The following is a 12,292-nucleotide window of genomic DNA, read 5'->3' on the forward strand; positions in this document are numbered from 1 at the left end:
GGTATTGATGGCAGCGTGGCGTAGACTGTCCCGAATGACTGGCGCTTCGAGATCCATGACTGGATGGACAACTGATGAAATTGGCATTGCGTGGCTCGAAAATTCCTTCATTCCATACGTCAAAAGCGTCGACATGTGCCTGGTCTGCCTTGGCTATGGATGGCCATCGGAGTCATGTCACCCTCGATTCGAGTTTATCTGATGAAAGAACAATATTGTGCCAATTTGTATGCCATCTCATTCATCGCATCTATTACCACCACTATGTAATGTTGTTTTAGTGTATTGAAGCACTTTGATGGTCAGGCAGGTAAGACTTGCAGTGTGAAACTCACACATATTGTAAGCCTGACTTTTTAGTTCTCAACCCTGGAAAACACGCGCAGCAACATACAAAACCTCTATGTTGCTAGCAGTTTTATTGGCAGCGGGCATTATTCCATATTCGCCAGAGACAGTACTATCAAAACTTGATATTCATCCCCCATCGCCTATACCACCACCATACACATGGTAGTGATAGCAGTCGTGGGATTCATAGCACCTCATACACCATCCAAGCTATCAAACTTCAATGGCAGGCCTCAATCAGCGATTACTAGTCATAGGGATATAACCCCTGATAATGATATATCGACAATTGGAGCACACTACCAGAGGTGCACAATCACTTGCTCACGAGATGGTTATGTTAAAGAGACATATGAGCGTGTAATGGCCGAAAATGGACGCAATAGAAAAAAAGCTTTACCAAATAGGCAATTACCTTACGAAGGTGGAATTACAGCAGAGGACCTGCAATTGCGTGTACAAATTGAATATGAGCCCAATTGGCACACCCCCGGCGCCACGCCGCGCAACCAGGACGACGATTGGAGAACTATACAGCGCTGTGGCAATTGCAGGGAGCCAGGGCACAAGCGGAATAGGTGCCCAGTTGTGAATAACGCCTAGTTTTTGCAATATATTATATGGTGGTTGAGTTATATTCAATATATATCGTCGTAATCGGGTGGGGTGGCCCGTTCGGTTGTCCGGCCCGTTCGGTTGTGGAACACGTTAATTACTACTAACTAGTAGTTAGGTGATGTGTATGTGCATTGCTGATCCAGTGGATTGACAACTTCTTTCGAAATTGAATATCGTACTTGTACATGAGATATAATTCTTTTGATCCAATTTCCAGTAAACAATTCCGCAATGTCCGGGCTGAATCCCCGAGGACAATGTACAAACCCCGCTGAACTCCACATAGTGCCGTATAGGAAAGGACATGACGAAGATGAGACCAAGCAGGTAGGCAGATAGAAAGGGTATTAAATGAGACTCGACCTGAACAGAAAACCATCTAGAAGAACTAGCGCAACCACAGCGCCGGCTCCTTAATACCGGGTCCGACCGAGAGTTGGGGCCCAGGCGACAGGGTGAGCCTCAGGCGTGGCATTTTCATCCTGCTTCCACACCTTAACAGCTTTATCCGCCTCACCGGTAATGAGACGAAGCCCAGTCTTATCGAATGTCGAGGCCATAATACCCGCCTCGGCATCGAGAGAACCAGGCTGGGCCATGGTATCGATAGATTGGAACTGGGGCCAGTCTTCCAGTCCCAGAAGCCCATGGAGCCATTATCACCGCCGGAGAACATGACATTTTCATCATTGACGGCCAATGAGTTGATGACAGCGTTTTGGCCGTCGAAGTTCTGCATAAACGCGCCCTCGGGACACTTCCACTGCTTGATACTACCAGTGCTGGCACTGGCGAAGGTGAATTCAGTCGGGTGGGTCGCAAGCGCACGAACACCCTTCTTGTGGTGTGTCAATACGCCCATCGATTTACCAGCCGCAAGATCCCACAATCGCACCGTCGCATCCAGCGAGCCGGAAATAACTGCGGGTCCGCTTCCTGGCACTTGATATCCGCGACCGTACCTTTGTGTCCCGCCAGAACGTGGACGTTGCTTCGAGTACGCATATCCCAGACACGGCACACACCATCGCGACCACCGGTCACGAGCAGATCGAGATTCGGGTGCAAAGCCAGCGTGTAAACACCACTCAAATGACCGTGGTAGTGACGGATAACCTTGTTCGTCTCCAAATCCCAGCACTTAACCATCTTATCCTCTCCGCAAGAAAACAAATACGGGTGTCGCGGCGACACCGCCAATCCGCGCACCGTCGAGATGTGGCCCGTCAGGGTGAGTCGAAGGTTTCCAGTCGCCATATTCCAGATTTTGATCGTGCGATCGCCGGCACCACTTGCAAACCATTGGTTGTTAGGCTCGACAGCCAGTGCCCTCACCCAGCCCAGATGGCCGGAAATCACGCGCGCATCAGTTTCCACGGCGCGTGCCACTCTGGAGGTTGTTGCTTGGTTGCTGAGGGTCTGGCGATCAGACTCTTTGGCTGATCCTCGGCGCCTCCTGCCAGACCTGCGCCGCCGGCTGCTCCGGGTGCTGGTCGCTTGACGAGCGACATTGATGCTCCGCTCTTGTCTCCGGAGGCTTGGGCTTGGGCTTGCTGCGCGGATTGGATCTTAGGACGCTTGCTGCGGACGCTTGCTGCGCCGCTTGCTTCGCTGCAAGGACTGGGGGTAATTCCTTCACGTGCTCATATTCTGCTTTCCGTCGGTAGGAGACGCCGATCGAACCGTCTGTGGAGGTGGAGGGTGTGACCATTAGGTATTCTCGGCCGAAGAGGTCGGCAGTTCTCTTGGCGGAGTTGCGGAACAGCCTGTTCGGCTGATTGGGATGGTTCGAAGTCCATATTGTGTGAGGTATTGATGGGAGGTGGGTTTAGACGGTTCGGTTCTGGCGCGATAGCTCCAAGGATTCTTGCGCGTAACGAAAACCCTGCGCCGGGTCGCGAGTGGAGTTGACTGGTATGGTGGACTCAGCGCATACAGGGGCTTTGCTTTGAGAGAAGGGGATTCGAAGAGTCGAGAGGAGATTGGCGTTGCGGGGGGAAGGGTGTGGTAGTAGATGCGGTGGTGAATCTCGGAAGGAATTGAACAAGGTTGAAGATGAAGTTCTGGTTCGCCGCCGCCTGATTTTCCAGGCGTCAACAGACCACCACCTTCTTATCGCAGCTCTTATCGACTCTACCCTTCTTCCAGCAACCTTAGAAAGTCGAAAGCGTCATGGATCCCAACCAAACTGCCAAATTTCCTCTCCATGAGGCTGCCCGGGAGGGTAGGAGTAAGTATTAATATCTTGAATTTTGTGGGCTTTGATATACTAAGATATCTGCAACAGACCAGGTTGTCGAATCCCTACTCAACGTGAGTTGATCGCCATAGAGCTGCCCCGCAGGAAACCCACCGACTACTGCCAGCTACCATCTACGGGTTATAAAATTACTGACCAAGATTCCAGGCCAATCCAAAGTCTGCGTTTGTGAAAGATGAAGATGATCGTCTTCCTATTCACTGGGCTGTAGCCTATAATCACATGCCCGTTGTGGAGCTGCTTGTTTCCATGAAGAACTTTGATCCCGATGTTGAAGTACGTATCTCATTCAGCAGAATCTTCCTACACCCTCCCTTGATTGTAAATTGGATACTGACTTGCGGGCTTATAGGATGGATCCGGTTGGACCTCATTGATGATCGCGGCCAGTCTCAAGGATGCCGGGGTGACAAAATTCTGGAGCTCCTATTGCGTAAGGGCCGAAGTCTCCGTTAAGAGCCATTCGGGGCAGGTAAGCCGCACCCATACTCTATAATCTATTTCCTAGAATCTGACGAATGGCCTAGAATGCGTTGCACTTTGCAAGCTCCAAAGCCAACATCTCCACTGTGCGAATCCTAATTGCCAACAAATGCAGTGCTCGTGTTAAAGATATCCGCGGTCAACTGCCTCTACACCGGGCGGCAGCCGTAGGATCCGTTCCTATCCTACAGAACCTCCTGGAGGAAGGGAAGAGCCCCGTTAATGCAACGGACGGGGACGGCATGACAGCTCTTCACCAGGCTATTTCGGAAGGCCATGGCCCTGCTGCCATTCTCCTACTCAAGTCCGGCGCAGATGCCGAGAAGAGAGATGGTGATGGAAAATTGGCAATTGAGTTGGTCCCAGACGACAAGGTATGTGTGATCTTATTATTCATTCTGTGGGTAATCGCAGTGATTATTTGCGATAACGACTAACTCTTATTTTCTTGGCCCCACAGGTTAAGCAGTATATTTTGCAAACTGCTGAACGGGAGGGGATCGAGCTACCTTGAAATTAGTCCATCTATCTTATTACATTTTTTCAAGCTCAATGTAAGCTGCATGCATAAAATATTCGTCAGCATTACTCGACATTACCTCGGCGGCCGGCTTCCAAGGCTTCTTCCCCGCATTTCACGCGTTTTGCCCCCGCTGCCGTTGTTAAATAGCATACCCTCCACGTAGATGTAGGCTATCTTTGGCCTGTGAACGGAATATTCACTTCACTTTTATCTAATTGGTGAATGAATTTAAACCTAAAATTGCCGCAGTCTGGTGGAAATTAGAACATCTCATGCAGGGTGGTATGTTTCAAGTTGCCAGTCTCTAGCGTTGGAGTAGATATGCAGGTGCCCATAGTCGCTGCAGCGGAGCCTTCAGTCAGCCACTATGAATGGGTCACTCCAACCATACTAGTATATTTAGAAAAGAGGGGTGCTCGTAATTAAGTCTGGACCGATACTGGAGTCTGTCCGACATCATATCGCACAACTCCTCCCGCTTCCCCTGGACATTCCCCCTTCAGTGATCCCAGTCACCAAAATGTCTTCAATCCCAGGCAGTACGCGTTTGCCTGTCGGTAATAAGGACTTTACAAATGCCACAGTAGTCATTATAGGTGCCGGCATTTCGGGTAAGATAGCTCTATCTCCCTGTCAAACTACCATTGGCTAACGTCGCCTTAAGGGATGTGTATGGCCATTGACCTCATCAAGCGAAACAAATGTTACAACTTTGTGATTCTGGAGAAGAGCAGTAGTGTAGGAGGAACTTGGAATGACAACAAATATCCAGGTTGTTGTTGTGACGGTTGGTCGCCCCGCCCATTTTATCCACGTACGAACATCATTGTTGACATAGTATTACAGTATGGAGCTCCCTTTACAGCTACTCGTTCGAGCAAAGCTCGAGGTGGAGTAGAGAATATCCGGGCCAGGAGGAGATTCATGTATCTCTCTATTCCTTCTATTCCTCTTCTTATATCGAGATACGCGGGCTAATACTCTCTCCCATCTTTAGGCATATCTCGTTAGCATAGCCGAGAAGTACGGTCTCTACAAGCACATCCGATTCAACTCTACAGTCGAAGAAGCGCGCTGGGATGACGAAGAGTCGAAATGGAAAGTCTCTGTTCAAGTCTCTGGGCACAAGATAGCGAGTTCGCCAACTCCTATGTCATCAACTCGGAGTTCTTGATCTCCGCGGTCGGCCAGCTGAATCTTCCGCGCGAGCCCGATATCCCGGATTAAAGGAATTCCAGGGCAAGATGATGCATTCTGCCCGATCGGACTGGAGTTATAATTTGAAAGGGAAACGAATCGCGATTATTGGCAACGGTACGCATAGAATGTTCATGAAGAAGCAGATCTATATAGCGCATGCTAAATAATCGTCCCAGGTGCAACGGCCGCCCAAATAATCCCCGAAATCGCAAAGGAAGCATCTCATCTCACGGTGTTCCAGCGGACTCCGAATTGGGTGATTCCTCGTCGTGATGCCCCAGTCTCGGCGTTTCAACAAGCCTTATTAACATACCTTCCACCGCTTCGCTGGCGCAAGCGAGCTTTACAAATGGATTTCAGAGAAGGATTCCATGACGCGATCTTCGACGGTGAATCAGATTTTGCTCAGGTAATCCGCGATTGGTGCAGTGGTTTGATGAAAACGCAACTAGCCGACCAGCCTGAGCTGTGGGAGACTCTGACACCGACTTATTCACCGGGATGTAAGAGAGTAATCATCACCGATGACTATTATCCAACGCTGGCTCGAGACAATGTAAATCTGGAAACTCGACCTATAACCAGAATTACGGGAAAGGGCATCGAAATCGAGGGGGGCTGGCGAGCAGGAATATGACCTTATCGTGCTTGCGACCGGATTCAAGACTGTCGACTTCATGTACCCCATCCAGGTCTATGGTTCTGGAGGTCGCACTTTAGGCGATATCTGGAACGGTGGTGCGAAGGCCTACTATGGCATGACTGTTGAAGATTTGCCCAATTTTGGCATGTTTTACGGCCCTAATACAAATCTTGGTGAGTAGACGGGTTTCTCCAATACCACATCATCTACGTTGGTGATTTCATATTACTGACAGCAAGTTCTAGGACATAACTCTATTATCTTGATGATCGAGGCTCAATCACGATATCTCAATACGATGGTTGGCGAGGTGATTCAGGCTCGGCAGCAGGGAATGACCCTGGCTTTTAAACCCAAGCCCAGTATCCTGGAAGAGTATAATGATCGCATACAAAAGTTACTAAGGGAGAGTAGCTTTGCTGATCCTAATTGCAATAGCTGGTACAAGCAAGACGATGGAAATATTACCAACAACTGGTCTGGGACCGTCGTTGATTACCAGCAAAACCTGTCCCAGGTGCAGTGGGAGGACTATATTGCCGAGGGCTCTGGAAAATACGTCGTTGTTGACAAAAAGCCTTCTCGTATTGGTCGAGTTCGTGAGGAAACGCTGTTCAGCGATACCTCTCTGCTCATTGGAGCCGCTAGTATTCTGGCAGCAGCTGGTGGGTACCTTCTGGCTCGGCCTCGACTTATGAGGGCATGATAAACTTGGTCCACATACATTGGTTCCGGAGGGATTGGATCTTGTTGAATAGATTCGTGAAATTGGTTGTTCTAGCAGTGAATATGATTTTTCTCTCTCCAATTCATAGCTCCAGGAACTTAGCGACCATGTCTGATTTTATACGCTCTTGTGCTCTTTGTATTCCAAGAATGTCTTGATAAGCTTCTTCTGCTGTAAAGGCAACGGGCCTACTTTTCCGGAGCGAATTGCGATTGAGATCTAGTGCTTCGGCCACAACTAGCAGCTCTCCGTGTTTCTGAAATAAGGCCATAGAAATGGTTGTTTCAAACCGTGTCTCAAAACCCGATCGCTGACTTGAACCTAATAAACGATTTTCTCCAGAGTTTTGATCGATGAGATAGAATCTCCAGGTCTTTGTGTCCGTGTCTCCATTCCACGACACCCACACAATCGCATCTTTTTCTCCAAACCTCAATGCTAGAACTGCAGGCTCCTCACTTGGATAAGCTGTCCAATTTGCTTTAAACCCGCGATAGCTTTGGACATTTTTGTTCGGGTATGAGTCGAGATACGCGTGGAAGAGAACAGTGCCGTCATCTGCAAACTCAGTAATTGCACCGGCGCTTCCCCAGCTAGCCAGCTTATTACCATTCGGTAGAAATCTGAAACTTCCCTGAGTATGCGCAATCAGGTTATCAGGCGCATGGTAGGTGTGTATTTCTTTCAATGTCTTCGCTGTATTGTTGAGCTCGATATATCGGCCTCTTGAACAGGGAGCTATCTCTCGCCCCGGTGTAGAATACGCTGCATTGTCGAAGAAGGATATACGCTCAATATCTCCATCCGGTGATCTGTATTGAAAACGAGCGTCGTGTTGAAAGGCAAATTCCAGGTTTGATGGAATTTCGAAAGTGGACCCCTCCATTCCACCCAGCTGCCAGATTATATCCCCATTGCTGCCGTTGATCTTGAATATGGCGTTATAGTGCCTTGCTGAAATTAGATAATCTCCTTCGGAATCTTTTTCAATGCTGTTGATGTGAAAATAGTTCCATGCGGAATCGTAAGTTCGGCCATCATGTATGCCTTTTTTATCCAATGGGGTGGCGCTGTCTATTTTCGTTAGAATTGGAGAGAAAAGGGAGCGTTTCAACTAAAGAGAGATCAACTCACAGATCGGGCTTATTCTTCCCTTTGATGACCACTCAAAAATCGGCTCACCAGTCTTCAAATCCATTTCTATAATTTCTGTCAGTCGGGGACAGCTCACCGGGAGGTAGCTCACCTTGAAAGCCGCCTTCCAGCAAGAACTTCTGGCCTTTACTTCCACCGTAGCGGCTCAGGTCAGCAACAGTCATAATAGGCGTCTCGATCAAAACAGAACTTTCGTTGACCACCTCGAATTCATGCGCCGAACTGAGCCGATGTGCCGCCGCGTGGATGACACTGATAGTCCGATATGAGTTGTCCAGGAGTGCATGATTCCCGAGCATCCGGCCAGTATTAGCATTCAAATCACCCTGGAATGCTCGTAGGGCAGGCTTTCCGTCCATCATAATGGGGCTGAAATCGGCCACCCATCCGGCCCAGTAACCTACCCCGACCAGACCAGCTCTCCATTTTCGCGAAAAAATATAGGCTCCAGGTTGGTCAGGACCGGTGCTATTGGGAATATCTCCGCGAGCTGCTGTAAAGAATAGATAACCTGCCTCGGTCTTAGGTGAAGCTGGTACTGTGATGTTCAACTTCGGTGGCGATAGGTCTGGCCTGGAGAGGAATTGCAGGCTGCCCAAGGCACAGTGAGCGATGGTACTTATTGAGGCGAGGTGCTTTAAGGCCATTGATGATTAACCTGGGGATTCCAGATTTGCTTTCACTTCTCTTGGGACAAATTCGTGGCGTTGTTCGCGGGTGAAGAGAAGAGAAACAAGACAATCTGGGGTGGGCGAGGCGGGAGGGAGCGGGACCAGCAGAGCGTTCCGACGCTGCACGATCCTATAGTTCCGGACTTCAGAGTTGCACAACAATCTGAATCTAATCCGAGGTTTATTTATCCTTTATCTAGGATCTTTGTGCACTGCATAATCTATGATGATGAACATGAGTTAGATTGGTCATATTAGTTATGGGGAAGAATGATTATTAGTGATAAGTTGATATCTGCTTCCTACCTGCCCAGGTGGAGTATGAAAGTTTTTTATTTGCTTCGCAGCGATATTCTCTGACAATACTAGTATGCCATTATGTATGCAGCTTGCTATACAAAGAAAGATACACCTGATATTGAAATTGAATATTCTTCTCGACCGGAGACATAGTATCAGTCTACTGAAAGCCTTCCCCGTGGAGGGTAATAAAATCTTGAAATGCAGTCCATCCTGGGATCTACCCAAAGTTTCAGAATCTGTCATATCATGCACATCTATTCGATAAAATCAAGACCCCCTGAAACTAATAGTCATGCGCGATATGCTTCAACGTCAATATTATGGACTGATCTCATGTCCTGGCCTGGGAGCATCGTATCTGTTTCACTGGCAAGTTGTGTGATAAGGGGCCAGTGCTGCCGATGGACTCTTTCGACTTCACGATGGAGAAGATTTATCTGGCCCTTCAGAAGGGCGATTTCAGCGTGGTGGTTGATATTCTGACGGATCTCGTGACCTTGTTTGATAAGAGAACCTTAAGTTTGGATGCCTTGGATCTGGATCATGTCCAGGATCTCGGAAGGTACCTTGGTTTCCACAGCCAGAACACAATTGTCCAGGAAGGTCAGGTCCAGCAAGAGCTTTGTTTCCAGAATGGCCAAATTAGCGAGGGGGAATAAATCCGCGTGGCTACCGCAGAAATAATCAATCGCATCAAACGGGCCGGAGCCCTTAAACCTTGAAAGCTATCATGATCTCTCGCCCCAGCCATAGTCACCAAAGATGCTCGGTTGACTACACCACTTTGTACAATTGTAGAGCTCCTGATCCTTTCTCTGTCGGAATATAAGGCGTGGTATGCGGATGCGCACGCGAAGCTCGTCGATTGATCCAGGCGAAGCATGTTCAACGCCACTTCTAACTGCCCTTCAAGTGATTCCGCGGTTGAAATTCCAGCCATAGCATCCAGTATCCTGAGCTAGTGATGCATGAGGTCCTCTCAGAGTGGTTAGAATGGCATCAAATCGTACATATGTTGTATAAGACCGGAAGTTTGAAAAAAGGTATGAAATCTCTCCTCCTGGTCTTGGACTTGAGTTCTTGCGTGTTCGACTTCTCGACATGCTTCTTCCTAGATTGAGGGTTCATTTTCTTCCATGATGGGGAGTTCTGTGTGTGATGCAGCGATGTAGAGCAGAGAAAGAAAGAAATGGGTATACCTACAACTTGAAGCAGAGAGACAGTCAAGGAAGGCACCACCAACCTCCCTCGACATACCACATTCGCTCAAGTTCCCCCTAGAGTTGGTACCTACTAACTAGTAGGTAACTATACCTAGGTATAATAGATGCTCAGGTGCCCAGGTGGGAATAGGTAGGCATATACTAGTATTAGTATTTTGAGCAGGGTACGGGGACTCCCGGAAACACCACACACGATTCTCGTCAGTTTGGTCTAAATGAAGCATCTCTAGCGCGATTTGCAGCTCCCCTTCGACAGATTCTGTGCTTGACACTTCAAGTTTGCCCATGACATCAAACAGCTCTAACTTGTAGAACATGTAGTCCTCTTGGAATGGGTAGAATGACATCAAGCCTGAGTTCACGTTGTATATATTTCAAGTTGGTGTCATGCCGCATTGCGAGAGAAAGCTTAAATAGATAAATTCCCCAATGCCTACGATGCAGAAAAATGAGGGCTATGGAAGCAGCTGATTTCCAATTCTCCCCGCATCACTCAATCTTTGGAAACTTCACCACTTTCCATTCACATCATGTGCATCATTTCAATTTTCAGTTACCGGATCTGGTATGGGGATTGGTCCACCTGGGGAGTCCGCTAGCCTCGCTGTCAGAACCTCAACGCCTGTCTCGGTTACAAGCATAGTATGTTCTGTGGTCATTGAAATTAGCATTGGAAATCTTTCTGCCGGCTTGAGGGCTCTAGACTCACCAAACTGCGCCGTCCGTTTTCCGTCCATCGTAACGTTTGTCCAGTTATCGGGCCAATCCATTTCCCGGTTTGTGCCTAGCGTAAGAATAGGCTCAATGGTGAAGGTCATCCCAGGCTTGCATGTCCCAACAGCTTTGTTTTTCGCATAGTGTGGGATCCAGGGAGGAGGGTGGAACTCTGAGTTGATGCCGTGACCACCCCAAGTCTTGACAACGGCGAGACCCCTGGAATTCGCGTGCTTTTCAATGATTTTTCCAAACTCCCGAATGGGTGTTCCGGGCTTGATGATGGCAATAGCCATGTCCAAGGCTTCTCGCGTCGTTTCGATGAGTCTAATCGCATCTGAGTCTGCCCTGGCCTTGTCGCCGACGTAGTAAGTTTCGTTCAAATCGGCATGGTATCCGCCGTGGTAGATGGATATATCCAGATTGAGGATATCGCCATCAAGAAGAACTCTTTGGTTGGGGATGCCATGGCATACGATCTCATTCGGGGATGTACACAATGACTTTGGGAAGTGATGGTAGTTGAGTGGGGAAGGGTATGACTATGCCGCGCGTCAGTAACGAAGACTCACATAGTAATTGGGTAGAAATGCTCACCTCTCGTTCAACACAAGCATTGTGACAGACTTCGTCCAGATAGTCGGTGGTCACGCCGGGTTTCATGGCTGCGGCGGTGATGTCCAGGACCTCGCGAGCCAACTTGCACACCTTGCGCATGGCTGCTTGACCTTCAGCATCCAAGAAATCCCATTTCGACTTGCTCAGCCGGAGTTCTCGCTTGGGGATTCCGGTCTCAGCCCAGTCAGGGTGCTTAATTGACTTGGGAACAGGGCGTCGTGGAGACAGTGGGTATACAGGTCGGACACTTCCACTGAATGGGTATGTGGGAAAGGGGTTGTAAAGCCCACCGGCTATCAAGTAATCAGTGAAAAGTTCCAAGTAGATAATGTGTTGAATATTTACCATTTTGTGTCTTGTGGATCGCCTTATGAGTAGCCTAGATACGGTCAATGCCAAATTCTCTATTCAAAGCGTTATGTATGAATGTATAACTTACCCAGTTCCTTTTGAAACAATCTTGAGCACAAAAGTAGCTGTCTTTTATGTCTAGCTTCAGACACGTCGGACATTGCAACGTCCCAGCTTTGTTGTCGCAATCATCCCGGAGCACTTTTTCTCCGGATTGGACATGGAGGCAGTTTTGCATAAATTTTGCTGCTGCAATTCAAAAAAAAGGGACCGAGGGTCTTTTTTATAGTCAGCAGAACTTGAAATTAACCACAAGCAAGTGGAATGAAAACGAAGCAGGCAATGGAAGTTAGATAAGTCGGTGGTGCAATCAAAGCTCAAGATCTTCGCCATGGTCACGTGGTGGCCCCGCTGATTGCCAAGACTAGTCTTGTATACCAGAAGTAGTACTA

At 48.4% G+C, this 12,292-nt stretch overlaps 6 protein-coding genes across 6 annotated transcripts; 3 read left to right on the plus strand and 3 right to left on the minus strand.

Annotated features, from left to right (window-relative positions):
• Positions 1-1,382: 1,382 nt before the first annotated feature.
• N7533_009925 (WD40 repeat domain-containing protein) lies at positions 1,383-2,680 on the minus strand (the record flags this gene model as incomplete). Its single annotated transcript, XM_057106575.1, is given in 4 exon segments — positions 1,383-1,538; positions 1,556-1,905; positions 1,932-2,388; positions 2,402-2,680. 4 exon segments carry the CDS (start codon positions 2,678-2,680, stop codon positions 1,383-1,385), a joined length of 1,242 nt encoding a protein of 413 aa, XP_056955792.1.
• Positions 2,681-3,141: 461 nt separating this feature from the next.
• N7533_009926 (ankyrin repeat domain-containing protein) lies at positions 3,142-4,226 on the plus strand (the record flags this gene model as incomplete). The annotated part of the gene is made up of 6 exons (XM_057106576.1): positions 3,142-3,199; positions 3,257-3,282; positions 3,377-3,505; positions 3,582-3,701; positions 3,757-4,086; positions 4,173-4,226. The coding sequence occupies 6 exons, from the start codon at positions 3,142-3,144 to the stop codon at positions 4,224-4,226; spliced, it is 717 nt and encodes a 238-aa protein (XP_056955793.1).
• Positions 4,227-4,755: 529 nt separating this feature from the next.
• N7533_009927 (flavin-containing monooxygenase) lies at positions 4,756-6,784 on the plus strand (the record flags this gene model as incomplete). Its single annotated transcript, XM_057106577.1, has 7 exons — positions 4,756-4,846; positions 4,900-5,072; positions 5,233-5,371; positions 5,427-5,549; positions 5,612-5,824; positions 6,021-6,251; positions 6,324-6,784. The coding sequence occupies 7 exons, from the start codon at positions 4,756-4,758 to the stop codon at positions 6,782-6,784; spliced, it is 1,431 nt and encodes a 476-aa protein (XP_056955794.1).
• Positions 6,785-6,887: 103 nt separating this feature from the next.
• Positions 6,888-8,607, minus strand: N7533_009928 (arylsulfotransferase family protein; the record flags this gene model as incomplete). Its single annotated transcript, XM_057106578.1, has 3 exons — positions 6,888-7,879; positions 7,940-8,005; positions 8,052-8,607. The coding sequence occupies 3 exons, from the start codon at positions 8,605-8,607 to the stop codon at positions 6,888-6,890; spliced, it is 1,614 nt and encodes a 537-aa protein (XP_056955795.1).
• A 749-nt stretch (positions 8,608-9,356) lies between these two features.
• On the plus strand, positions 9,357-9,593 carry N7533_009929 (uncharacterized protein; the record flags this gene model as incomplete). The annotated part of the gene is made up of 1 exon (XM_057106579.1): positions 9,357-9,593. The coding sequence occupies one exon, from the start codon at positions 9,357-9,359 to the stop codon at positions 9,591-9,593; it is 237 nt and encodes a 78-aa protein (XP_056955796.1).
• A 1,106-nt stretch (positions 9,594-10,699) lies between these two features.
• N7533_009930 (uncharacterized protein) lies at positions 10,700-12,078 on the minus strand (the record flags this gene model as incomplete). Its single annotated transcript, XM_057106580.1, has 4 exons — positions 10,700-10,806; positions 10,867-11,413; positions 11,469-11,891; positions 11,929-12,078. The coding sequence occupies 4 exons, from the start codon at positions 12,076-12,078 to the stop codon at positions 10,700-10,702; spliced, it is 1,227 nt and encodes a 408-aa protein (XP_056955797.1).
• Between the last annotated feature and the right edge of the window lie 214 nt (positions 12,079-12,292).

This window comes from Penicillium manginii, assembly GCF_028828005.1.
Source record: "Penicillium manginii strain IBT 31320 chromosome Unknown utg000007l:1.0-2284322.0:1.0-2285126.0, whole genome shotgun sequence".
Taxonomy (NCBI): Eukaryota; Fungi; Ascomycota; class Eurotiomycetes; order Eurotiales; family Aspergillaceae; genus Penicillium; species Penicillium manginii.